We start from the raw sequence: 27,892 nt of genomic DNA on the forward strand, positions 1-27,892 counted from the left end.
GTTGACCGTGTTTTTGCTATGTTGTGCCTTGCATATGTTTAGTACAGACTTGGGGGACGCAGGTTCCATGAATGAAGTTCAGTTGTTAGTCCAGCCACCTTCCTGTCGCTTTGTCTATGTCTGCTTCTCAATTTTTTTTCTACATTTAAGTTTGCTGGCATTCTCCTAGTATAACCATGTACCAACTAGCCCAACCATACCCTCTCATGTCACTATGACGGCCCCTTCCCAGTTGCCAAACGTTCAGTACACCACTTTACTAGACTGTACAATGGGCATGATGCCACAATCACTCTAGAGAGGATCGAACCTTCCCCCATCATCAGTGTGCCCACCTGAATGGCTTTTCAAGCGACCACAGCCACCTTGTCTGCAGGAGGGGGGGGTAAACTTGTGGTGCACCTTCCTCCTTCTTCCGGCGCTGCCCTGGTCAACCACATCAGCTGGCGTGAAGATAGGCTAGAAGGAAGAGGAATGGATAGTAGGTGGATCCGCAGTTGGGTCTCGCGCAACTGCTGAAAGTTGCAAAGTATTTCATTGTGCTTAGCAGCCCACACACCAACATAAGATTGACTGCTAATTGCATTAAAGTCACCAATCAGTTCCAAAGGATGGATGCACTGCCAACTTGTTTTATTTGTTTTCAAAAAAGTTATTTCCTCGACCTCAACCACTTGATGACTTTCTGGTGTCTTGTGATGCCAGCTGTTGTTAACACTCGTCTCCTCATACATATTGTCATGATCAACCAACTTAAGTTCAATACAGGATGAAGGCTTCTCCCAGCATGCTGACAAGCAGGAAGTGTGGGTGAATAGTTTTGAAAGTGTTTACACAGATTCTACGGCTGTCATAATTCTCAAGAAGAGAGTTAAGAAGAGCGTTAGGAGAGAAAATGCAATCTCCTTATTATTCACTGCATGTTGGCAAGAAGTTCTCGCTTTGCTGGATTGGGAAAAATGAGATATGTGAGGGCACACAGGCAAAATGCCGTTTGCATGCATCATCGTACTGGGGGACGTCTGGTTGCTGCTTAACACCGCTGCCACCAAAATGTAGCGGGAGTCCGGTGCCTTGAATGCGTTCCAAGCATTACATGACCCACCCAAATCTGAGCCGTTACAGAAACCAGCTATTCCCCTTACCCATTGCTGCTCTATCCTTCTGTTTGCCCTTCTCTTCCTCTTCTTTCACTTGTGGCATCCTTCATTACTGTTACAATATCTTTGTGTGCAGAAGAGCGACTTGGAAAGAGACCAGTACACTCAGAAAGCTGACGAACCTTTTGAGAACATGAAATGCCCATAGTCTGCCATTGAGCGAAACGAGCTGTATTTGCATACGCAGCAAAGGCAATGAGCTGCGAGCAGTACATTTTACTGCAGGACGTTTCCTTCACAAACTTTGGTACATATTTCTGAAATGTTATAAAAAGAAAGAAGCTAGAGAAAGAATACAGTCAGATATGAGTGATGCTAAGTTTTTTATGTACTTAGAACAAAAGCTTTTTTTTAATGTGGTATGTCATACATGGATGCAATCAATGGCACCCCATTTGTACTGGTCTTTAGTTACTCGAAATGCTGTTTTTCTGCGTGCTTTGTTCACCATTTAATGAGAATCATTTACCAAAGTCCTCAAATATTTGTTCCAGAGTGTGTTGGAACCACTTGTAGCAGTTGTTTTCATAAGTTGTCTTTTGTGAAGATTTTTTTCACAGCATTGCAAAAAGTGAGCAAGAAATATTACTAGTACTGCCCATCTACATGGCTGGAATGCAGTCCTCTAAATTGTGTTTTCAATTAACAATATCCACATCTTGGCTTCAGTATACAAGCGGATCAGCGATGTTTGGCTCCATTTTCAGAGCTAAACAATTGTTTATCAGTTGACACCATGGTGAATTTCCACGCTCACGACAAAATTGCTGACATCACTACCTAGCCTTTATATTGGGTGACGTGGACGGCTGCTTCCTTGACACTTGCAAGCAGTCTTTGTACTTTGGGAACACTATACCGGTGTGCAAATGTGCAACAACATATTGAACTCTTCAAAGGAAAGAACTACGTATGTATAAACTAAAATTAAAAATAAAAAAAGCACTAGCTCTTCCCAAAAAGCTCTCCTACTTATTAAAATGAAACTTATGCCCTAAGATGACATAAGTCGCATTTGAAAGATAAATACAAAGATACATACTGCATGAGATAAAATAAAGATAATAAGGTAAGATAGATACTTGCATGACTGATCTTGGCTATCTTGCCAGCTAAGTGCACAAAAAAACATAGCCTGTTATGATGTGCCACACTGTTTTCTAAAGTTTGGTTCTTATTACGAGGTGTGTTCAAAAAGAAACTGAACTTTTGCTATAGCATCTTTATTGTTTATAGTACTAGTTTAGGCACTCTCCCCCTCAAATCAGTCCCCTCTATTGGCAATACACTCTTCCCATTGTTTCTTCCATTTTTGAAAAGCCTCCTGGAATGCACAATCTGGGATGGTGTTCAGGTCTCTTGTTGCATTGTCCTGAATCTACTCTGTAGTTCGGAAACGGCGTCCTTTCAACTTGGTCTTAAGTTTGGGATACAGGAAAATTTCTGCTGGGGCTAGGTTCGGAGAATATGAGGGATGGGGCACTGTGGGAGTGGGACGTCTTGCTAGATAGCTCTGGACAAGGATTGACGCATGAGCCGGCACATTGTCATGATGCAGCATCCAAGTCTGGTTTTCCCACAATTCAGGCCACTTACAGCGCACAGCGTCCCTCAAATGTGCTAGAATTCCCTGGTAGACTTCCTTGTTTACATCTCACCATGTGGTACAGATTCCTGCTGGACAATGCCTTTGCAGTCAAAGAACACAACCAGCATTACCACGATCTTTGACCGACTCAAGCATGCTTTTTTGGACAAGGAGACCCTTTGCCCACCCATTGTGACTACACCTTTGTTTCATATCATGGCCATAAATCCACGCCTCATCGCCTGTTACAATGTTCTTAAGGAAGTTTCGATTGTCAGTGTCAGTGGCAAGCAGTTCCTGGCTGATCTTAACACGGGTTTGTCTCAGATCATAAGTCAACAAACATGGCATGAATTTTGTGTTGACACAATGCATCCCAAGTTTGTCACTCAATATTTGATGGCATGATCCTACACTGATGCCCACTTCCACAGCAACTTCTCGAACGGTTAAACAGTGATTTTCACGAATCAGAGCAAGAACTGTCTCGACATGGTCATCATCTGTTGATGTGGAAGGTTGTCTAGGCTCAGCACTGTCACCGACCGACATTCTGCCATGTTCAAAGCATTTAAAGCATTCATAGCACTGCGTGCAACTCATACAGTGCTCCCCGTTTACTTGGATAAGCAACCAGAACGTCTCTGTGAAAGTTTTGCCAAGTTTGTAGCAATATTTCACACACATATATACGTTGTTCTTCAAGCTCTCTCACTGTCACTTTGGCGCTGATCCAACGAACAGCTTGTGGACCTGTTCACTTCAGCAGCTGTAGCTCACAAAATAATGGCCAGAGCGAAATGAAGCAAATGGCAGTTTGTTGCTTAAACCTGCTGTTACACGCACTCAGTGGCTGCAGTGCACTTCCTCTGCTGGTTGGCACACTATTTCAAAAGTCTGGTTTCTTTTTGAACACACCTTGTACCTGAAACACCCTGCATAAAAGGGCATAAAAGGAACACACTTCATACAAACTGAGTCCGCATTATTAATGCTGACTCATTATGTATGTACAAGTCTGACTCATCTTGAACTGCTGACATTGTAGACTGTTCAAGCGTAAAAAGCCTTCGTTTGCCTTAACCAGCACTCCACTTGACCTTCTACTGGGGGGGTATTCTGTAAGAGTCCACCTAGTGGACTGTCCATTTCGGCCCCTGCTGACTGGATGAAACTTTACGAGAGAGGAGGAGACGAGTGGCCCTAGCCAATCAGCAGCGGCTGAAATGAGCAGTGCACTAGGTGGACTCTTACAGAATACCCCCCCTGCTTTCATGTGCAAGTAGCATGATCGAAGATGTAACGGCAGCTTGACACGCCAGTCAGCCATTATCAATGGGAGTCATAGAAAAGTTGTATGGGCAAGATACAGAAAACTATTTCATGGCACGATGTGCATAGAAACTTTTTTCTGTTATTAGTGATCTAAACAATGTTTCCTACAAAGCTTTTCTACAACTATATACAGAAGAAACTCTTTGATACGATCCCATATTGTATGATTTCCTGGCAGCAATGTTCATGATCAAGATAGACAAAGATGACCCAACACAGTTCGATTTCTTTTTTGCTATTTATACGCTCCAGGAAATCGCAATCTTTTGGCACCAAAATTCATTATATCGCCAAACTGCAATCGTATGGTGCGTTTTCTGGTCGCTAGATCCCATGTAAACAGGAAAAGGTGTGAGGCAGGCATGACTGATAGCAGTAGGTGCCCGCCCGTGTCATGTGAGAATGCCTCCACACACTCAGTTTCCTATTCCGGTACCAGCAAGTCTCCTTACGGGGGCCATCGCACATCGCCATTCACAGCTATCGTCGTCAACCCATTGCAGTAAGCATCTTCACTTATCTGTCTCACAGCATATGCGCTGCAAGAAGTTACTGACCCAGGCCGAGTTTCAGGAACATGAATGTGAATTTGCCAAAGCCGAAAGAGACAATGCATACGTTGGGTTGCTCAGCCCCCCCAGATCGGCGTGCATCAGCATCTTGTGCTGCAATGATTCACGCAAAGCTTCCAATTGCGTAGATGTCAACTAAAGTGAGCCTACTCCATTTTTCTGTGACTTTAGATCACACATTTTCCCGGTTAGGATGTTTCCTCTTGCAGGTTTTCACAAAACACATGAGCAAGACTCACTGTGTTTGTATATATGTTCACCACTACATGTCTCTTGAACTTTTGAATTCAGGGGCTAGTTTAAACCATCAATTGGTACATGTTCAACTAGTTCTGCCATCAGAGGCTGCAAGCTGCATTTCCCGCATTTGTTCTTGCTTCAAGAGGAACCCATTTGTATGAAATATACTGAAAAGTTCATGATACATGACCTTTGCAATTTCAAACTGCTTGACATATCCAATACCTTTTTGTGTGATCTGGAGTTTCACGCAAGGTCTACTCTAGAACATAAGGGTTCAAATGTGCCAAAACACACTATGGTAGGTTTGTTTTCCAGCTCTTTGTAATTTTACTAAACTCTAACTTACTGGCACAATTAAAAGCATTCATACACACTTTGTTTAAATACAAATTATGAGCACTTTCTGCAAATTATTAAGTTGCATCTACGGTGCATAGTTTACAGTATTCCTTTTTTGTTTGTAAAGAGACCATCAGCCACCTTCTGTGCCACTGTTCTCGCTTCGATAATCAACGTGAGACTCTCCAGTGTGCATTAAATAGACTGGATGACAGGCCATTCACGGAAGCGAAGATCTTGGGAGCCTGGCCTCACAGCTCATTGGCCCAAAAAGCAGTTAGAGCGCTTTTTCGCTACCTGAAGGCGATGGACTTGAGTGCGCGACTATAGACAACCTACACTTAAGTTCTCTCTCTTTCTCTTTCACTCCCCATTCCCCTCCCCACGCGTAGGGTAGCAAACTGGACTCAGTCTAGTTAACCTCCCTGCCTTTCCGTCTTCCCTTCTCTCTCTCTCTCTCTCTTTTTTGTTTGTAGTGCTAATGTCTTTTTCTTCTTTTTCTATGTTATAGTCATTGCTACATCTCAGTTGAAGTGCTCTGCAATAGGTACTTCCCTAGATTATGGACAGCAATACACACTTTCAAGGAATGAGTACAGCATATACATATAAAGAATGGTTAACATATACACAGTTGATGATCAGTCATTTGAAATGTACCACTCAAATGAATGTCAGCGCTATTCCTAAGTTTTCAGCAAGAGTACACTAGTGCAAAACACTTTATTTCATCTTTACCTACTTATGAAAAGTTTGTGTGCTACATTCTTCACATTAATGGTGGAAACATTTTACAACAGAATACTACGGCACTTTTTATTGAAAAAGAGTAGTGAATTGGGTATCGATTTGATCTGGAAAGGGCACAAAGTAGAAGCTGATTTGTCATTGATACACGCAAAATATTTTTCTTTTTTACCTTGTACTACTTCATTTTATGTGGCTTTTCAAGAATAAAATGTTTGAAGAAATAAAATCATCAATTTCACTTAGATGTCATTCACATATCAGGAGAGACAAACAATTGATGCCTGCACACTTTTGTCAGCAGCTTTAGTCACACGAAGGTCACCACGAAAGTTCTGCAATACAGTTTTACATTTCGACTGTCTTTCAATGTACACATTGTACAACTACAATGTGCGACTGTCACCAGTCTTTTTATTTGATCGTCCGTGCTGCACCATCAATTGCTGCGCCATCAATTGCTGCACCATCAATTGCAACGCGCACTTACATTACTGCCTAAATATTAAAAAAATAATAATTTGGTGCAGATTCTACCGGGCACATCAGGTAACGAAACCCGAGTTGATGCTGGCCATGTTGAAACAATATTATAGAGCATACAATGGCACGCAGACACACGCACAGCTGAATCTTAGCGGCTAGTCGCTATCGGAGTCAGACGACACCTCCTTTCTGCTGTCTACTGACCACAGAAGGTCATTTTCAGTTCCAGTTGTTGCATCAGAAATGTCCCACTTCTTGATCACTCGCACAACCACCGTCTGCGGGAGGGCATTCCACATGCCATGGACCCATCTTGTAATGCTTCCGAATGTCGCTTTCTTCAGATGACCCGTTCGATGGCAGTGTGGCTACCTACTTTTGCCTTGCATTGAGCTTTCTTTTCTGTTCCTTTCTTTTTTTTTAAGAATCGGTTTTATTTTGGTCTTGAGTAAAATTAGCTGCAATTGTAATGCACATGCAAATTTCAATGCACCTTTTATTCAGAAGAGGTGCGCATTCGAATAGTGCACGGTGCTTTTTCATCGAGCTTAACAAGGAAGCTGTCCCAATCTTGAAGACCTGCATCTCGTCAAGGAATGGGTACTTGCCATAGTCGCACACGTACAGAATGTTCCAAAATACATGAATTCTCTTAACCAAGCATTGAACAGTTTTCTAACCTGTACTACGATGGTCATATTGTCACGGGACTAACCTTCAAAAGGAGTGGTGATGAAGGCACTTTTGATATGCTGCGTGCTCTCGACCATATGGTTTGGTGCTTGATCGCCTTGTATATATATTAATAATATTTGGGGTTTTACGTGCCAAAACCACTTTCTGATTATGAGGCACGCCGTAGTGGAGGACTCCGGAAATTTAGACCGCCTGGGGTTCTTTAACGTGCACCTAAATCTAAGCACACGGGTGTTTTCGCATTTCGCCCCCATCGAAATGCGGCCGCCGTGGCCGGGATTCGATCCCGCGACCTCGTGCTCAGCAGCCCAACACCATAGCCACTGAGCAACCACGGCGGGTCATGTATATATATTGTAAATACATTTTCCTGTTGCGTCTGCATCCACGTAACATCTTGGTGGAGGTGGTGGAATCTAATGCAAGATGGAGCTCTGCAGCACCCACCAAGTCGCCACTCTAGGCATGTCTACCGACGGTGAAACTGCGTCAGTAGTGGCCAGCATGCCAGTCGTCATCCTGGCTCCACCCAGTGACCCTGGGAAATTTTCCGGTACTCATGGCGACGACGTCGATGAAGGGATTCAACTCTTTGAATGCATAAGCGCACATTAGAGGTGGTACTTGACCTTGATGTGGCCAAACATCATATTTGATTTAAAAGGAACTGCGAAGGCCCGGTTCGATAAAAACGAGGAGGAGCACTCAAGCTGGAGCATTTGTAAGACAAAACTTTGCGTGTTGTTTGGCCAACCTGCAGGCTGCCAGCATGCTGGCAAGAAAGAACTTGCCTCTCGTGTGCAGACGTCTACCAAGTTGTACCTGACATACGTTCAGGATGTGCTGGCCCTTTCCCGAAAAGTTGACGCCAAGGTGACAGAAGCCGATAAGGTTGCGCACATACTGAAAGGAATCGCGAACTGCAGTGTAACCCCGATTATACGACGTTCTCGGGACCGTGAAAAAGCTTCGTAAAATGCGGGCATCGTAAAAATGCGGACATAAATTATGCCTATAAAAATACTACTTATTTCGCGCAATGGATTAATGAGAAACTTCAATGTAAACTACTAACATACTCTGCAGGGCTTGGAAACCCAAATTACCAAAAAAAGTAAATGCAATAAGAATTAATGCTGCAGTAAGGGTACCAGTCATGCTTTATTAAAACGAACCTTTACGGCACTCCACTGCCCACTGCTGCGAACTTTAAAAAAGTCGGTAAGTTTTCTTGGACTTTCCTTTATTCGTGAACCAAGAAATTTCACTCGAGTTGGGAAACGTCCAAAAGGAGGTCCTCTGCGGCATCGCATGAACAGATGAAGTTCCGGATGCCGTCTATGTGCCATAGCACCTCGGCAAACGCGGTAGGCACAGGTACGGCACCTGTGGCGGCGTCGTTGTCCTCATCCGATGTCACAGCGGTGTTGGCACTAGGCAAAGCCTCCTCGATGGCGTCATCCAGCTACTATCGCTGCAGATCATAATGTTGTCGTCGGCCTCCACGTACTCAGAGAAGGTTGTGGTGAGGTTTAAACCCTCGAAATCATTGTCGGTGAAACCTGCATCGGCCTCGAGTGGCATCGAGGTTGTTGCATCCCAAGCAGAGGAGGCAGTCTCTCACTTAAAGCCGCAGTGCTTGAACGAGTTAGCGATTGTGCTTCACGACACTGCGTTCCACGAACTGGCAATAAAATGCATGGCGTCGAGCACAGTGATCTTTTTTTTTCGACTCGCTGCACTTCATAGGCCCCAGCCGATGCTGCACTAACAGCTTCTGGTACCCTCACTTGACGCACTTAATAATGCCGGCATCCAGCGGCTACAGCCGGCTTGTGCAGTTGGGCGGAAAATAAGCAATCTTTATGTCCCTCAGGCTGGACGTACTGGGTGGGTGGCATGGTGCGTTGTCCACGAAAAGCAATAGTTTCCTCGCCTTAGCACCCATTTTGTTATCCAGCTGCTGCAGAAAGCTGCTAAAGAGCGAAGATATCATCCTCGCCTTTTTGTTGAAGTTGTAGCTGCACGGCAGCGTTTTCACTTGGCTTTGCAAACTTTCCAACAATAAGCACGGGCGGCCTCTCGAAACCGTCCTCACTATCACAGAATAGTGCCGTGCCATGCTCTTTACTACGTTTAACCCCATGACACCTGTCACCAAGGGTTTGCTCGGGCTGCATATGGTTAAAAAATACTGTTCTCATCAGCGTTGAAAACGTCGCAGGGCTTGTATGCAGCAGTCATCTCCGGCAGCGACTCCATCCCCTCGTCCGCCGTTGAAACGTCCATCGAAGTGCTTTCTCCATACACAATCCTGTTTGGTTTTTTAAAGCGATTCAGCCACCCGTTTGATGCCTGAAAGTCATCGATGCCCACACGCAATGCCACAAAGTCTGCCTTTTCTATTAGAATGGGGCCATCAACATTGATTGCAGAGCTCCGTGCTTGGTGCAGCCACTTGATGATAACTTTTTCTAACTTCTCATGCTGTCCTTCTTTTGCCGTTTTCCGCTTAAGCCCGAACTTGTTGGCATTATGCAACACAGTGAAACCTCGTTAAACCGTAGTTGGCCGGAGCTCAGAAAAACGTACTAAACAGTAGTAGTGTTTAACCGAAATAGCCCGAGATCGACCACTTACTTGTCAAAAACAGAACTCTGAGAGAGTGCGATGAAAGGGGAAAAGACATGCAGTATTTACTCACTTCGTGCGACAGAAGTGTTATTATTGTTTGATGCCACGGCAGCCTAGCAGAGACGACAGCGGCCTAAAACTTACTGAAGCTGCGGGGCAGCTTTTCCGCCAGCCCCTTCTTCTCGGCAAACACTCGCATGGCAGATTCCTCGTTGGCGTTACGTATTCTCCGTGTACGTGTGCGGTAGTGCTGCAGAAGTCGCGGGGCGCCTTTTTCATTGCGGGGTGCTGTTCTCGTCGCGACGATTGCATTCATGAGGCTGCTTCTGCCACTGTTGGGCCTGAATTGCCCACGCTGTATCTTTCTGTGTTGTCCTCATCACTGTTGCTAGCCTACACTTAGGCAACAACAGAGGTAATGATGGCGAAAAGTCGAACCTCATTTCTGACATCTCTTCACAGTCGCAGCAGCGCTGCCGAACAACTTCTTCGCATTCCAAATGCCACAGACTGTAGTCAACAGCAGATCCATGTCACGTGCCAGCGCCGACTTCTTCATGTCACGTTCGATAGCACGGACAATGTCTAATTTTCTTCTATGCTGAGCATCCGGTGTTTTTTTATCCGAGCTTCAGCATGACGCAAGTCCTCACTTGTGCAATGCCACAATGGTCTCTGGCACGCCGTCCAAATGATGTTGATGTGGCTTCACGCGTAAATGCACAGGGCGCTTGGAGGCCGTTGTTCCGATCTCTGAGGCTTGTTGTTCTGTCGGGCCGCCCAATAGAGACGACACATCGCCGTGTTTGCGTGAGGAAAAGTGGGAACACTACGTGTTAACCGATACATAAGCAGTAAGCTGGTACAGTTTATGTGGATACAAAACACACTATGTCCAATGGCCTTTAAAACTAAACTACTGTTCAAGCGGGTACGGTTTAGCAAGGTTGTACTGTATCACCGCTTTGTTTGCCAGGATCGTCCTAAGTGAAGATTCCGGTATCTTAAGGTCCCAGGAAATGCTGGCTTTCATGGCTCCATGCTGCTTTTCCGCTTCCTCGATAATATTCAGCTTATCGCTGAGCGACAGAACCTTTCGCTTTCGGGACGTGCGTCGCGTTGCTCCACACAACTCAAAACCTCCGCTGAAGGCTGGTCGCTAGGATTATGACGAAGAACACATGCGATAAACCTAGGCCTCTCCGCGCTACCTTGTCGGCGATCTGCTGTTGGGAAACTGGAAGGACAGAAACGCTTCCCCAACACGACGAGAGGCGACGCCACCGAGTAGAGAGGAAGAAAGTGGTTGTGGAGAAGAAAAGGCGCTATTTTAGCCCAGCGGGTGTCACGGGCGGCTGCTGGTGGGGGAGAGAGAAACAAACAATGAGACGAGACAGGGAAGAAAGCTGTGCCGGAGCGAACCGGTCGAGCGGTGTCAAGCGCTCTGCATGCGGAGAGAGGAAAGAGACCCACGGCACTTTTTTTTCATCCGCTGTTCCGTCCCGCGCTTTGCGAGTGTCGTCGTATAACATGGGTCAGGCATAAAATTGCATCGGATAACCGATGTTTTTAATGCATTGCTTCTATGGGGACTTCACCGGGACTGCGCTAATTCATCATGAAACCCAGGTCGTCGCAAGACTAGGGGACGTATAACCGGGGTTCCACTGCATGCGTTTAACTTGATTGTGTTTAAGAACTTCTCGACAGTCAACGAAATTATTACTGAATGCCAACGATTCGAAGATGCTAAAAGCCAGCGTATCGCCCACCACTTCACACGCCTTTCGAACACGGCAGCGACATCAAAGTGTGAGGATGCTCGTATGGTGACTCAGCCTTCAACGCCAGAAACTGTCACCCAAATCGTTCGATATGAAATCGAAGCTGCATCACCCGCACATTTAATGCACAGGGAGCCCAGTGATCCCCAACTGACCATACCACTTATACAATCCATTGTTCATCAAGAACTGGCAAACATGGGCATTCAAACCATTTGCTCTGTGAACCGCCCTGACATTTACCCTTCGGCCACCTTCAACTCTCTCCAATGCCATTGTCCTACTGCGAATTATCGTGATTTGAATGTGTTGAGGATGCCTGACGACAAGCCAATTTGCATTCGACGTGGATTTGTTGGACACTTCACTTCACATTATTACCTTAAAAACCCCATTGGAGGAGTATTACATAAGGGGTGGTTAATAAAATAAACATCAGAAACAGGCGTTCACTTTGAGATATGGGTGACAACAGCTTCGGTAAAGGCAGATGGGCTTGTGATGGCTGTGATAGCATGTGGAAGGCCGTTCCAGTCCCTTGATGCTCGAATAAAAAATGATGCTTGAAAAGTGGTGGTCCGGGCACGTGCGCGTGCAACTTGAAGCGGATGACTGGTGCAATGAGATATGTATGAAGGGGGCGTGATGTAAGGTGGGTGGTTTAGGGAGCTGAAAAAAAATGAATGGAAGAGAGAGAGGGTGGCAACCTGTCGACGGAAAGAAAGCGTTTCCAAGCCCGATGCCGCTTTCATCGTTGAAACGCTGATATCGTACGAATGTGAAGATTGACTAAACCTAGTAGCATGATTTTGCACAGCCTCAAGTGCATTTATGATATAAATCTGATGCAGATTCCAGATGGGAGATGCATACTCAAGTTTCGATCTTACAAATGATTTAAAGGCCAACGCTTTTACTTGTGGGGTATGACGCAGATGTCGCCTAAGGAATCCCAGTGATCTATTAGCAGCTGAGATGATGTTAGTAGCATGCAAGCGCCAAGACAGATCACAAGATAGGGTGGCACCGAGGTATTTGAATGATTGGACTGATTCTATTGGAACATCAGCAATGGAAAAGGTAAATGTGAGGGGGTTATGACTGCGAGTGAAAGACACGAGTTTACATTTGTTAGAATTTAGGTTCACTAGCCAGCAATTACACCATTCTTGTACATTATTGAGATTGTTCTGGATGAATGTGTGGTCAAATGTGTTGGTAACTTTGCGGTAGCACACAATCATCTGCAAACATGCGAATGTTACATAATACAGGCTTTGGTAGATTGTTAATGTAAATTTTAAAATGAAGTGGTCCCAAAACGGATCCCTGGGGGACGCCTGATGTCTGCTAGAATAATGGTTATTAACAAAAACAAACTGAGAGCGGTTAGCCAAGAATGCTTCTATCCACTATAGTACGTCGGGGTGTTAATTTAACCGAGACAATTTTAGCAACATACGTTTAATGGTTATTAACAAAAACAAACTGAGAGCAGTTAGTCAAGAATGCTTCTATCCACTTCAGTACGTCGGGGTGTAAATTTAACCGAGACAATTTTAGCAGCAAACGTTAATGAGGAACTGTGCCAAATGCTTTTGCAAAATCCAGGAATATGGCATCAGTCTGAAGGTTACAGTAAAGGTTAACATGCAGGTTGTGAAGGAAAATTGCCAACTGTGTTTCGCAAGAATAGCCTTTTCGAAATCCGTGCTGACAAGGGTGAAAAAAACAGATTGAGTCTAAAAAGTTCATGATATGCGAGTATATGACGTGTTCTATGATTTTGCAGAGGACACTAGTTAATAAATGATGATAATGATGATGAAATGAAATAAATGATAGTTTAATGGGGTGTCTCTGTTTCCTGATTTGAAGACTGGAACGACCTTGCCCACTTTCCAGTTGGATGGTAAGATGTCTGTTGAGAGTGACTGCGAAAACAACAAAGTTAGGTACGCAGCAGATAGATGGTTAATATTTTTAAGAGTTTGGAATTAATATCATCTAAACCTGCTGACGATGAAAGCTGGATGTTGTCAATAATTGAAGCAATTCCGTCTACAAGAGAATATAATTGGCGACATATGCGCAGTTATGTTAATACATGTGGGCAGATCTGGAGTTGAAGTGTCGTTAGTAAATACAGAGAAAAAGGCTGCATTAAAAATGTCAGCACAGTCGCTGTCGCTGACCACTTCGCCATGTGCATTTAACACGCTGATCATGCGCGCCTTCTGAGGGATTATTATTTGCCAAAATTGACGAGGGCTGTTCGTAAGCATTTTAGGCAGTTCACCATGGAAAAAGGAGAATTTAGCATTCTGTATAGCACTCAGATAACTGTCTTCGCCAACGAAATATTTCCCGCAAGCAGAGGGATGTCGGTTTAGTTTGGCTGAGTGGAAGAGATGTTTCTTTTTGTTTTCAAGTCGCTTAAACGTTTTAGTTAACCATGGCTTGTTTCGATTTCCGCAGAAAGTTATTGTCGGTATAAACTTATCAACAAGATCACCTAGGTTGTTTTTAAATATTGACCAGTTTTCATTAGTGGAGCGCGTAGAACATAACCTCACGAACGTAGGAACAAATGCGCTCAGATCACTATTAATTGCATCACAATTACCTTTATTGTACAGGCACATTGTTTTGCTGACTAAATGGCGTTTTACGGGTTGAAACGAAAATGTGGCATGAATTACTTTATGGTCGCTGACTTCAGGTAGATATGCTATTGATGATAAGCTTTCCGGATTACTGGTTAGGATGAGATCTAAGATGCTAGAAGTGCTCAGTGCTATGCATGTAGGTTCTGATACAAGTTGGGTTAAATTGAAATTAAGGCAGAAATCCACAAAATCTCTGGCAGGCTTACTGCCCATAGTTACAGGGACGTCATTGCTCCAGTCTATTATCATGGTAGTGCCGAAGCTTGGCCCTCGCCTTCTCAGACAAGCTTCTCCAGCTTCTGCTATCCGCACCGAAGTCTGCACCAGGTACGAACCCAACCTGACCGAGAAACGTCTGCCAACAACACTATGAACGCCGCCTAGTACAGCCCCTTGCCTTCACTACGACGCCTTCACATTCACCTTCGTTCGCCTTCTCGTTCACCTACACCACGTCATTCCCAATCCCCGTCCTACTCCCAGCATTTTCCTTCGGGAAACTGGTGGCTGCAGCTCCTGGAGGTGACACTGCCATTACGACGTGCCCTCAAGTCCCTCTATTCACACTCCCTACCAATCGCAATGTGATCAACATTGAAGTGGATGGCCTACATGTTACAGCTTTGATCGACACCGGCGCCCATATTCCCGTTATGAGCTCTCACCTCCGTCAGCAGTTAAAGAAAGCCATGATCTCTGCTCCATCACATGTTCTATGTGTCCCCAATGGTGGTACGTCACCCGTAGCTGGCCTTTGTACCGCACATGTCAGTGTCGCCGGCTGTCAAACTTCTGTTTTGTTTACAGTCCTCCTCGGTCTTGTCTTTTTATCTGCCCACTCCGCCCTCATCGACTGTTCCGCTGGTACAGTACAGCTTGACCTACAAAGTATAGCTGATCAACCCGGACCAATCAAAAGGCGCCTCTGTTTTGCTGCGCACATCCATTTGCAGCCACAAGCTGTGACTTGTGTTGCTGTTACAACCTCTCGACCAGTACCCGATGGTGACTACAGTGAAATGTTGTCACTATGAACACCATGTTAAACAAAATTTACAGATTAACGAACTTTTCAGAAATCCCCAGCTGACTTCTTATGGTATCATTGTAAAAATATCCGAGTACTACGAACTTCAGAATACCGAACTTTTCAGAATAAAGATTGTTATTCAGTTTCTGTGTCCTTGTTAACAAAGCCTCAGTACTGCGAACTAATATTCTGAAATCTGGGGATTCTTAGATTTCCATGTATCATTCATGTCAGCTGAAACAGTAGGCTAGCAGACGACAAGGCACAGAAAGCGGATGCCGCAGCATAATGGTTCGGAAAACCTGAGACAGCGCTTAATAAAAAAATGCAGGAGAATTTTTAAAATTTATTCCAGAGGCGACAACACATTGGGTTTTGCGAGAACATGCTCTGCCCAGGCAACTGTCGCCCAGCAATAGAGGTGCATCTCTTCCTTCTTTCACCCTTCCTTCTATGCATGCCTTTTTTTCATGCTTCTTTCTGTAGCCATACTAGCTACATGCATGGAGAAACGTAACCTCTGTACTCATGGAAGTGCCACATGGTTGCAGTTTGCACTTTCCGGACGGTGCCATTTACACTCGCTTGTGCCTTACAATAATTCAGGCGTTTCCCTCAAGTGAGACAGCTACGGTGTCCATGGCAAGGAATGTGATAATGAAGAAAAAAGAAACATTGCACTTTGGAAGTGACATGAAGCTTCCTTTTGTCAGTAGTTCTCTCAGCACCTGCTTTGAGTGCGTAACTCTTACTATACGGTGCTTCGGTAGTGCATGGCTGCAGAATCTACGGAAAATAGCAACAGCATGGGCCGAGAGCCAACAGCAACATTTTCATGAATAACTCAAATGATGATAACTTATAATTTGGTGGGTCGATGGGCGGAATAGTTAATTTTGGGGCTTTCACTATAACAACCTTTCAGAATAATAAACAATTTTCAGCAGTCCCACGTGATTTGTTATATCAAGATTTGACTATACGTGATCACTCCCATTACTGCCATTCTGTTGATGCACAGTGTTGGTATTCCACGTACTGTTATAACTCTATGGGTCAATCTTACTTGTCTTGCTGTGGTGAATTTCAGCTTGTGCTCACAAGTGCTCCCACAGGGCATGTCCCGAGCTATGCTGACACCTTCTTACGACTACATCACCTCGACTTTGTCTCCACCTATGTTGCTCACTCACACACCGCCAATACCTCGTCTTGTTCAACCGATCTGTCTCCTACGGACCTGAATAACATGATCACTCCAGACCTTTCACTCCATGAAGCTGACAATCTCATATGCCTCCTCTCCTCTTATCGGGATATCTTTGACCATTGTGACTGTCCTCTAGGTCAAACCTGCTCTGTCAAGCACCACATAAACACTGGCGATACCCATCCAATCCAGCGATGGCCATACAGGGTATCTTCAGCTGAGTGCCACATCATTCAAAAGGAGGTTGACAAAATGCTCGCCAAAGATATAATCGAGCCATCTTACAGCCCTTAAGCTTCTCCTGTGGTTCTTGTTAAAGAGAAAGACAACAATTCGAGATTTTTTGTCGACTACCGACAACTTAACAAGATCACAAAAAAAAATGTGTACCTGCTCCCAAGCATAGACGACGTTCTGGATCGCCTGCATGGTGCCAAGTATTTTTCTTCAATTTACAAAACTGAAAAAATTGAAAATTCAATTTTACAGAAATAGCATGCCATCTAACGAACTTATTAAAGAAAGGCACCTGGTTTTTTTGAGGTGCTGCACAGGCTACCACCTTCTCTACCCTCATCACGTTGCTCACTACACGACCTGTCCTGGCTCATTTTGATGGCTCCGCACTAACAGAACTATGCGCCGATGCCAGAAGCCACAGCACCAGCGCTGTTTTAGTCCAGCATCAAAACGGGCATGCCCGTGTTATCGCCTATGCCAGCCATCTCCAGTCCTCAGCCGAACAAAACTACTCCATCACGGAACAGGAGTGTCTTGCTCTCGTTTGGGCAGTGGGCAAATTCCACCCCTACATTAAATGGCCGGCATTCCAGTCGCTACCGATCACCACGCACTTTGCTGGCTTTCGTACCTTAAGGATCCCAGTGGGCGTCCTGGTCGCTGGGCAGCGAGGCTCCAAGAGTACATATACTCTGTTTCTTATACGTCTGGCTGAGTGCATTGGGATGCTGGCTGTTTGTCCCGCAATCCCGTCAATCTGCCTGAAGCCTCTGATGACGCGCCTGCATGTGTGCTCTCGCTCTCTGGTTTAAGCCACATTCGTGATAAACAGCGCCGTGGTTGCATTTTATGTGAGCTTATTCAGAAGCTCAATGCTGCAGTGCCCAATCCATCTCTTCGCCTCTTCGTGCTTAAAGATGGCACAGTATATTGCTGCAACGTCCACCTGGACTGACGCGGACTGTTGTTTGTTGTTCCTATGCATCTGCACTTGAGCGTTCTTGGTTAGCTCCATGGTGCCCCAACCGCTGGTCACCTTAGAGTTTCTGGGCCTACAACCATGTTCGGCGTCACTTCTTTTGGCCTGGTCCTTACCGCTCTGTTCGCCACTGTGTCGCTACTTGTGAACTGTGTCAATGCCAAAAAAAACCACCTATGCCCCCTGCTGGCCTCCTTCAGCCCCTTGACATCCTTATCTGACTCCGTCTTCCAAGTTGGCCTTGACCTCCTCGGTTCTTTCCCTACCTCTACTACCAGTAACAAATGGATTGCTGTTGCTATGGGCCACACCACCCCATACGCAATTACACATGCTCTCCCTATCAGTTGTGCTACGAACATCGCTGATTTCCTGCTTCATGATCTCATCTTACATCATGGAGCCCCTTGTCAACTCCTCACCGAACATGGTCACTACTTTCTCTCCAGAGTTATCAATGACCTACTTCGCTCCTGCACCACAAAACACAAATTTACGATGGTTTACCACCCGCAAACCAACCGTTTGACTGAATGCTTCAACCCGACGCTAACTGATATGCTTTCTATGTACGTCTCTTCTGACCACCAAGATTGGGACGTTGCATTGCCCTTTGTTGTATATTACAACAAAGGGCAATACAACAATATATACAAATATATTGTAGATGTGTTTTCCTGTTGTGTATGGCTCCACGTAACAATATAAATTCAGATAGTGCACAACTCCACAAGCCAAGCCCAAATAAGCAGCACAGCCAGTTAAAAAATGACCCAGAATGTATTTTCATGCACAATTTGATAAAAAGCTGCAATTTTACCAAAGACAAAGTGGTCAAAATATGCTACCGAAGGGGAATTGGTAAAATGCTGCGTGTAATTGATCGTACCAGATACCTTACATTGTACCTTGATGGTCATAGCATTCTCGTTGATTTTTGCATTTACAATGAGGTTTAAAAATCTCAATGAACGCTGGCTGTACAAGCCATTTAAAATTAAGCCTTAAGAGATACTGCCGTGTGGGAAAACAATCTAAAGTACTATTTCTTTGGTTAGAAAAAACTCGAGCTTTAACAAGCCCAAGAAACCACATGAAGTGGCCACAAATTTACGCAAGGGACTAGTTAAAAGCAACAAACCTAAATTCTGAAGTGAAAGGAAATCTCAATGTGGACAATGCCACATAAAGTTTGTTTTTACTGTTGTGTCGAGGGGAGGGGGGGGGGGGGGGGCATGCCTTTGTAAACACTGAACTGCCAATCTCTAGTGCATGGGATACTCTATGCTACAAACAATTTCTCATCACAAGCTGCCTCAATATCAAAAGGGCAGCTCAGCACGCGATTCAACTTTGCCTTAAAAAAGGAAAGGCACATGCTGTTGCGCTTTCCTTTTTTGAGGGCAGCCTTAAAGCATTGCAATAAAAAGGATCTGTGTAAATGAATGCAACCCTGCATTGTGCCGAAGTCAAGTAATGCTTCGTATGGAGGGTAATCTTAAGTCCACTTACTGACGACAGCACGCTGGTCACTGCGGAGGCCACTACAGGCCACCTGAGCAAGGGCTCTCAGGGGCGTCGTGTGCTTGGGCTAGTCCACAGCAGGTGGTAAACACTGGCGCCTTGTGCCAGAGTTGTACAGTTGAGGCAGGTGGCGTTGTATTTGATGAAGCCCTTCCACTCGCAGGTGACAGCAGTGGTGAGGCCGACCCCAGCCCAGATCTGCTTCCTCCACCTTTGTGAGGTTGCTGGGGAGAGAGCGGGCCCATGGAAGAAATGAGCTCTTGTGTAATTTTTCTTGGTTATGCAAATGGTTAATGATTGCAGCACAAGAGGTGTTGGTGAATGCTTTCAGAACGTCCCTTGTCCATGTCAAAACCATTTTATCATTATGATGCATGCTGTAGCGGGGGCTCCGGAAAAGTTTGACCAGCTGGGTTTCCTTAATGTGCACCCTATTCATGACACATGGGTGTTTTTGCATTTTGCCCCCACTAAAATGCAGCCAACACAGCTGGGATTTTATACTGCACTCTCGGGCTCAGCAGCACAACGCCAAAGTCACTACACCACAATGGCAGGTTAGGTGTATGACAAAAACCATTTCGGGACACTTGCTTAATCGTCTTTGTAACAAAGTGAAGGCAGCGTTATGCGCATGTAAACTAGCGCTCGCACCAAGTGGCTATGTACAGATTGCTGGCTATAACTAATGGACTGGGTGGAGTGCAACTTAAGCACTCTACTATAACTGTCTACTGTCTGCAGCGTCACACTGACATTCTAGTTTAGGTGTAACTGTGAAATAGAGGACTTTAACCTTCCTTATCTAGTAATAGCCACTTTACTACAAGCTAAATGTGAACAGAACTTCAAAACAGTACATTTAAACAATTTGACCACTTGCTTTGGTGTAGCTCTAACCTGAACTTGACAACACGTAGCATTTTGAGCTTATGTTAACTTAGCAGGCTGAAGTTTCTGATCTACCAGAACACAACATGGAGACACGATAGCTGTGGTAAATGAAGGCCTGACACGCTCAAGATGTGTGAACCTGTTAATACAGCAACGAGTGCATCTAAACTTCAGCTGCACCATGGTCACTGGCCTCAATAAACTGTCCTGTCGGTCTAAGTTAAGTTGAACATACTATGATTTCATGCTCATCTTTCCCAAATATGGAGCAACTGTCTGTGTTCTCCTTATTATTTACCGCAGAATATTCAAACAGTTTACACTAATTATCATCCAAGCCTGTTGGAACCAAGTGCATCTCAACTTGAAGTACAGCGGTGATGCTCAAATAATCTCTTTTCTGAATCTTTTGACCGTCACAACGTGCTTGTGTTACAAGCTGCTCTTGCCACACCACCCTTGCCTGTCTTGGCTGTTCAATGCGTGCTTCACCATCACAAAATGTTTGTTGCTGCTGAACCACTGAGTCACCTCTTCTTTACGCTTTTCAAGCCAGCTTGTTACATCAGAGGGACACTAAAGAGAAAAACGATCTGATCTGTATTAGAAAAATTGGCAGTGCATCCATCCTTTAGAAATAGCTCCAAGTCAGTGTCTAAGATTTTCTTCGAACAGTGGTACCTACCCAGTCCAGCATCCAGTATGACCCATGTGGGCACAAAAGAGGTTGGTTGAAGAGCGGGATGTATGTGCACATTGCCACATACTCAGTGGCCCAGGTTGGTGCGACGGTTGATGTTTAAACCGTGTTGCCTAAGCAGAGGAGACCAATGCACTACCCATTCGTCCACGGGCCACCCAGTGACCCAGGTAGGCAGGAAAAATGGTTAGATACAAGCATACATAAACACAAACATAGTTACAAAATATACATAGATAGATGCTTGGCCCCCGGGAAGTGTGTGGAGTGCCCTGAAAATGGTAATGCATTAAATTGCCAATGTTACTACTGCAAAAGGAGGCTTGGTATGCCAAAAAGGGTGCAAAAACAAAAAGCTTCTGGCAACACCAACGTAAACTCCACTAGCTCACCGCGACGCCACGGATTGCGCTGCCGTCTGCTTGCACCTAGTTAATTTTTATCAGCAAAGATGAAATATATTGCATTCCACACAAGTCGTAAGCCACAAGTGTTGACAACTTTTACTCTGCCACAGCAGAACAAATGTGGAAAAATGTATTCTGATGTTTGCCACGTTACACTGACATAGCAGCCCAGCAAATGAAAAATTAACTTTGACCTTCATTTTCTTCTCTAATAACCACCCTATTACCACAAAACTAATGAAAATATAGTTTCGAAGGGACACATCAGTTCAAGCTCGTTTGTGTCAGGTGCAGCAAGTTAAGCGATATGGAACACTTTGTATGGCCCTGCTGTTGTGATACTGCGAAGTAAAACATTCTACTGGATGCCATGAGAAGAGGACTTCCATATGACTGTGGACAATGCCCAGTGATCAACCAGGTTGATCTAAGGATAAAAATTGCTTCTTCTGCTTGAGTTTCTTCAATAGCTGGACTTTCACCAGGCAGCCTTACCCTTCCCCTTTTCCAATAACACCCCTCCTCTTTCCACCGCAGCGTCTTCGACGCATTTTAATGTGGAATAAACGTGGTTTCATTCATTCATTCACATGGTCATCAACTATATACCTGGAAAGAGGCGCTATAAGTGGAGCAACTGCTGGCCTAAAATGCCAGGCTGAACTGAATTGTTCCGCCATCACCCCTACTAAGAGAACCGAACGAACTACTTTTCCTTTCACATAGAAGTAATGGCAATGGAAACAGTACACTTGGGCTGACATTCCAGGCCTGTCACTGACCTTTGGTTCCTGTTCTTCGATGGCAACAAGTCCATGTCCCACACAGATGGCTGGTTGCTTCTTTTCATGAACTGCAGAGGCCTTTCACTGCTACTGAAAAGGTTGAAATTATTTAAAAGTAATCTTAAAATCAAACGGTAGCTGTTTGTTTCAGACAGCAATTCAAATACATCATTTCAATAGCCATTCACTAGTCAGCAGTATTTAAGCACCACCCGCTACTACCATGTGTTCATAAATCGGTGGCCCTTCCTAGGTTTTACTTAGTGTCAATTGTGCCAATATTTGTTATTATTTCATTTGAAGTAATTGAAATTCGTTTCCAGGCATAAGGCTTCTGTTTTCTTGTACTAGACAAATGCGAGACAGGTGCATTCCTTGTGCTTTTATTTGGCCTCGTCAAACATAGCAGTCCTGTTGTGGCACTGCCAATTCACAGGGGCAATGTAACAGACAGATGCAAAAGAAAGTGTAAGTGATACTTGATCACCACAGTGCTTATGGTTCAAAGCAAAGGAACTAAAAACAGGGCACACAGACAACAAATGAAGCACCAGATGCACCATGCAGCTGAAAAAAAAAATATTTAAAAAGTGGAAGAAGAAGAAATAAGGAAAGAGATTCATCTGCACTATTTGAAATTCTGCGCAAAAATAAAGTCTTACCAAGGTAAGACAGCAACACAGCTCAGGCCGTACCCACGGTAGATCACTTAGGGGTATGTAACTTCTGTGCGATGTAACAAGCAACACAACACCTAAGTGAAAAAACAGGCATCCTTCTGGCTGCAGGTTTTTTCAATAAATGCAAATTCAAAATGACACCTTCAAAAACGTCATGCATTGATTTTGCTTAATTAGTACAAACTTGCAGTATTCTAACAGTGCAAGACATGGGAGAATGTTCCTGTCCCATCTCACACTTTTAGTACACTTTGAAAGTGACCGATTGGGAATACAGCCCACATTTTCTTCAGTGCAAAATGTGTAGCTGATGTTTAAATTACACAGAGCTGCTTTTGGGTCCCTTGTGCAGTGAAAACATATGGAAACTAGAATGAAAATGATGGAAAGCAAATATGCGAGAAAATGCAACCTGCAGGAAGGTGTTGTCATGGTGGCACATGTCAAGTTTTTCAGAAATGTTTTGTCAAAATTACTGGAACTGTCTGGCATGGCCTCTGCAATTAGAGGTGTTATCTACACCACACAATACAACACAATCTTGGAGGCCACAGTTCTGGTATAGTGATGTCGCCCATCTCTGTCAGAGAAGCAAGACACCTTGTTCATGAGCCAAAACATGGTGAAACTTAATACTGCTGCATAAAATTTGTAGCATCAAAGATGATGACAGCACAAACAAACACTGAAACAACAGTTGGCATTTGCACAACAAGGCACCAAGCCTGGCGCCAGAAACTCCCAAGAGCCCATCAGTGACTTTTGGTGATGTCATGTGCCAACGCCACCTTAGCTGTCACAGGATACAGAAAAGGTTGATCACTAGGGTTGGTGCAACAAATGCCCAAGCCCACAATTATGTTGATTCATTCAATGTAATCTTTCTATTGTTTTTCATTTCCCATATGGGTAGGATAACGAAAAGCAAGACATGATGGTGACATCATTTGGCCCGATTACTCCACTAGAGAAAGGTACTTACTTTAACATATAGCAAGCAAACCACCAAGATACAGTGGCCAAACATAAGCTCACATGTTTTCATAACCAGAGAGTGATCCACCTTATTCAAAACCCACAGCAAGAACCCATGGAAGGTCGAACCAACTTGTGCATCAATCCATAAGTGCTCACAACCTCCAAAAGGATGACATGTATAAAAGAAGGCTTGCACATAATGTCGCTTCCACCATTTGGGTGAGGCACTCAGTCTATTCTGCACTACCGAGGAATAGCAGGTAACACTAGTGCGTGCAAACGTTTTGCCAGAGAGGTGGCAGCAACATCAGTGCAAGCCATCTATTCAATAGAAGCTGCAACCATCAAATCAAGTTCAACCATCAAATCAAGCTCACTGCACATGAGGTGGTGGTGATAAACACATAAACCGACTCATGAAAGGTACACCTTCAATGATGTAAGCTTACAGATAATCACAATTCTTGTACCACATGCTCGCGAGTCTGGCTATCATGCAGATCACAGTTCAGGCAATCAGTTAGGAAACAAATAATGAAACAGTAAAAGAGAGAAAAGAAAGCTTCTGAACTAGCAGTGCCTGCCTGCCGCATAACTTCTACATCATTTCATCTGCTTTGGTGAAACGGTTTGGTGTGTCAGTGCTTTTGATGGCAAAGACACAGCAAGCAAGACCGTTAGCTATTCACTCAACATTAGTCGCCATATTCAGCCATTCCAAGCAGCCAAATAAAACAATATGATGCTTTCGACATGTGACCGATGATGAGGCAGCAACAACAAAAAAGGATGGACGTGTGCTAAAAACGTTTTTTCACCACCGCTCTCGAGAAAACAGTCCAAAGGCTGGAAGCAAGTCTATCGCATACCGACAGGTCTTGCTTCGCGAAATGCGGCGAGCACTTCACTCAACAATGAAGCGCACCCTGAATTCGTTGTTCTTGACAAACCCGCTCTGCAGCAGTTGCGCGACCGACAGACACCTGTCAAGGCCGATGCTGTCGTTATCCTTCTTTTTCGGCCGCTTCAGAACCGTGTTGGCCGCGTTCTGCCTTTCCTCGACGTTCATTTGGGCAAAAACGTCGTAGCTTACATCTCTGGAACGCTGCTTATGGTGGAGGATCACAAAGGAGCACTTGCGGTTGAACGGCCATTCGAGCGAGGCGTCGTTGGCACCCCTGACGATCCTCATGTAGAGCCCGAGGTGAAGAGACGAGTCGCCCAGGTCGTGGAACTTGCCTTCGAGCCTCATCCTGTACCCGTTTTCGCCCACAGTGAGTACGTCGCTCGTGAATACCTGCAGGGGCGCGTTACGGTACTTGCGGAAGGGTTTGATCACCCAGACGTAAGTGAAAAAGGCTTTCGGTTCCTGGCTGGGCTGCGCTTCGGCAGCATCTGAAGGTGTCGTTGACTCAACCACAGCCTCGGGCTCGCCATTGAGGCCGTTAGTGAGAGGCTCGGACGGCGACTGATCTCTCGATTGGGTCGGGGAGTCTGCCACCGAAGCGTCACGGTTGGATACAGGCGTAGCGTTCTCTTCGGACGCAGACGTCGAAGATGCCGACACGACGTCGGGCTGCTGTCGCTCTCCGCCGGCTTGTGTGGTAGTGTCTACCGCAGTGGTGGTGTCCGGCCGTGAATCAATTGTGGTCCCAGCGACTTCGTCAGCGAGAGCCGCCGGCGGCTGCGCAGCGACGCTAATCCGTTCGCGCAGCATTTCTTCGAGGTGATTTGTCCTCGTCAGAAGGACGTTCTCCAGGTTCTCGATCTTGCTCAGAAGCATGGACAGAGAACCGTCGGCGTCGGAGCCACCGCTAGCGGATGCGGACGACGTCCGCGCCTGGTTCGTGGCCAGCACGTCCGACTTGCAGCCGCCCCGCAAGTGAGCCAAGACGTTCATTCTGGCGACGGGATTCTTGCACGAGCGGCAGTGGACGAGGTGGTGGCAGCACTCCGAGTAGTAGTGCTCGACCATGTCTGACACGGGGCCCACGTAGTTGCACCCGTTCGCTTTGTTGAGACAGTAGGACTTGCAACCGGTGACGTACGCCTGAGATGACGAGTCGCGGCTTACACGGCCTTCTTCGAAGCTCCCCTTGTCGAAAGGGCAGACGACGACGGGCGAGTTCAACATCAGTTCGTTCATGCACGTGGTGCAAAAGACGTGGCCGCACTCGAGGCTGAATATCATGTCGGGAACCACGCCACATATACTGCAGATGCGGTAGACGGGCATGGGTAGCAGGAACTCGATGCTCTTCCAGTCTATTTTAGCCGAAAAGCCAACGCACGTGTAGCGATGGGTTGCCATAATGCTTCTGTATGGGTCAACAAGTGATTTAACAGAGTGACAGAGTCTCCAGAGTTTACCACGGCTTACCAACGTCGCGCACCCTCGCCTCGCTCGCTTTGTTGCATTTGATTTCGGGTTGTTTTCACAGACGCGCTATGGACGCGCTCTTTTCACGAATTCCAGGTCGTGTTCTGGGTACGCTTTTGAATAGCACTGACGTCATGTTTTAAAGTTCCTAAGCATATGAGATGTGTTCCATTTCACTACAATCATGTAAAACTGACACAAATACACACAATAAAGCGCACTGACGCACTCGATTATACTGCGCAACGCTAACCATGTGAACGCCACCTGGAAGCGAAATTTTAACAATTTATCACGAAACAAAAAAACTTGCTGCCAAAGAAATCAATCAGTAACAATTGCGTAACATTCTGGCTGACACATTAGAGCACTTTTTTTGGCATTAGTACTCTAGCAGTACTCTAGCATAAACAATCGTACTGTATTGTAACTGTATTGTCAAATTCGATGTTAGTTTAGAGTGCTGTCACAACGCTGCATATTCGTGCTTTGTTAGTATTATGCCCACTTCGTTAAATAGTGTAAGTTACTTGTTCTTACGGTAAAGCTTAGTTGTATTGCAAAGCTACCCTTGATGCTTCGCAGGAGTGCACGGAAACAACTCGATGACTGCATTTCGAACACGCTTGTTTGTAAACAAACTGACATAATGTGCCAAATATTGTGCTATAAACTAATGCACTTAAAAAAAAAGGCTTTACTGCGTGTGCCTTTACAAATGCTTTACGCATATGTAAAGCATAACCTCTGAAATTGGTGGTGCGTTGTGCGGTTTGTGCCTTAGCAACAATGAAACGTTTTAGTCTCGGAAGCCACAAAAATTTCTCATATCAATGGATTCGTTTTTATGGTACTAAATTGTACTGTTTTTTTTTCCTAAAACGTACTTACGTATCGCTTTAGGATCTCGTTATTACCGTGCAGCAGCGAGAACCCAACAATTGCTGCTCCTACACGCATACAACAACTATGCTAGGAATAAATCTCAAAAGCCATGCATTTGGCATACTGCAGTCTACTTACGTAATGTTCGCCATGTTTTGAGTACAGAAACCGAAGTTTCTGTTTCACTGCGTCCTTTGTAGTCGCTCCCGTAGTACTTCTCTGGTGGTGCTGCAGAAACTTGAGGCTAGAGCTATATGCGGGCCTGGGCTTAACTGAAAGCATGGGCGACATAACTGAAAGAATGTGGCGACGCCGAGAACTGGCTGCGTCGGTCGAACCTGCTGTTCTTTGGTCTTGAGGATGACGCGAAAGAGAACTGGGATGGCTCGAAGCAGAAAATAATTACATTTTGCTCTAATAATCTAGGAATCACTGTAACCGAATCCCAGTTTGAACGCGTACATCGGTTAGGGAAGTTTTCTGTTGACAAGCAAAGGCCCATCATTGCAAAATTTTAAAGACAAACAGTGAATTCTGGCATCCGCGCACAAGTTGAAAGACTCTAATTATTCTATTCGCGAAGATTTTTCTTTGCCGACCAGGTTAGCTAGGCGGAACCTACTAGAATTCGCCAGAAACCAGAACAGGAAGAGCAAACTGGTCGCTGATAAACTGCGCATTGACAACAAAACATACGTCTTTGATAGCACGACTAATCTCAGTTGTGCTATCAGCAAGATAGCTATAGACAAGAGCAAATCCACTCAGGAGCTGCCTAGGCCATCTAGCACTAGTCCAGAGCTATGATTATCATTTACTAACATCCGCAGCCTGCTTCCTAAACGTGATGAAGTGTGTTCTTTTTTGGATGATACTAACAGCGATATTGTAGCGCTAACAGAAACCTGGCTTCATAGAGGTGTAATGGGCAATGAAAGTTACCCTAA

General features: G+C 45.0%; 1 protein-coding gene and 1 long non-coding RNA gene across 4 annotated transcripts; both read right to left on the bottom strand.

Moving 5' to 3' along the window:
* Positions 1 to 340: 340 nt before the first annotated feature.
* LOC135913638 (uncharacterized) lies at positions 341 to 27,545 on the bottom strand. 3 transcript variants are annotated; one of them, XR_011510102.1, is made up of 5 exons: positions 27,084 to 27,545; positions 22,020 to 22,112; positions 20,816 to 20,965; positions 19,225 to 19,460; positions 341 to 515 (listed from the first exon to the last, which is right to left on the bottom strand). It is a non-coding gene; the product is annotated as an uncharacterized lncRNA (long non-coding RNA). The 3 variants fall into 3 exon arrangements; XR_011510103.1 differs by lacking the exon at positions 20,816 to 20,965 and having other exon boundaries at positions 341 to 459; XR_011510101.1 differs by lacking the exon at positions 20,816 to 20,965.
* On the bottom strand, positions 22,390 to 26,258 carry LOC135913652 (TNF receptor-associated factor 2-like). The gene has a single exon (XM_065446196.2). It carries the CDS (start codon positions 25,989 to 25,991, stop codon positions 24,585 to 24,587), a length of 1,407 nt encoding a protein of 468 aa, XP_065302268.2. The 5' UTR covers positions 25,992 to 26,258; the 3' UTR covers positions 22,390 to 24,584.
* Positions 27,546 to 27,892: the final 347 nt, after the last annotated feature.

This window comes from Dermacentor albipictus, unplaced genomic scaffold (assembly GCF_038994185.2).
Source record: "Dermacentor albipictus isolate Rhodes 1998 colony unplaced genomic scaffold, USDA_Dalb.pri_finalv2 scaffold_42, whole genome shotgun sequence".
Classification (NCBI taxonomy): domain Eukaryota; kingdom Metazoa; phylum Arthropoda; class Arachnida; order Ixodida; family Ixodidae; genus Dermacentor; species Dermacentor albipictus.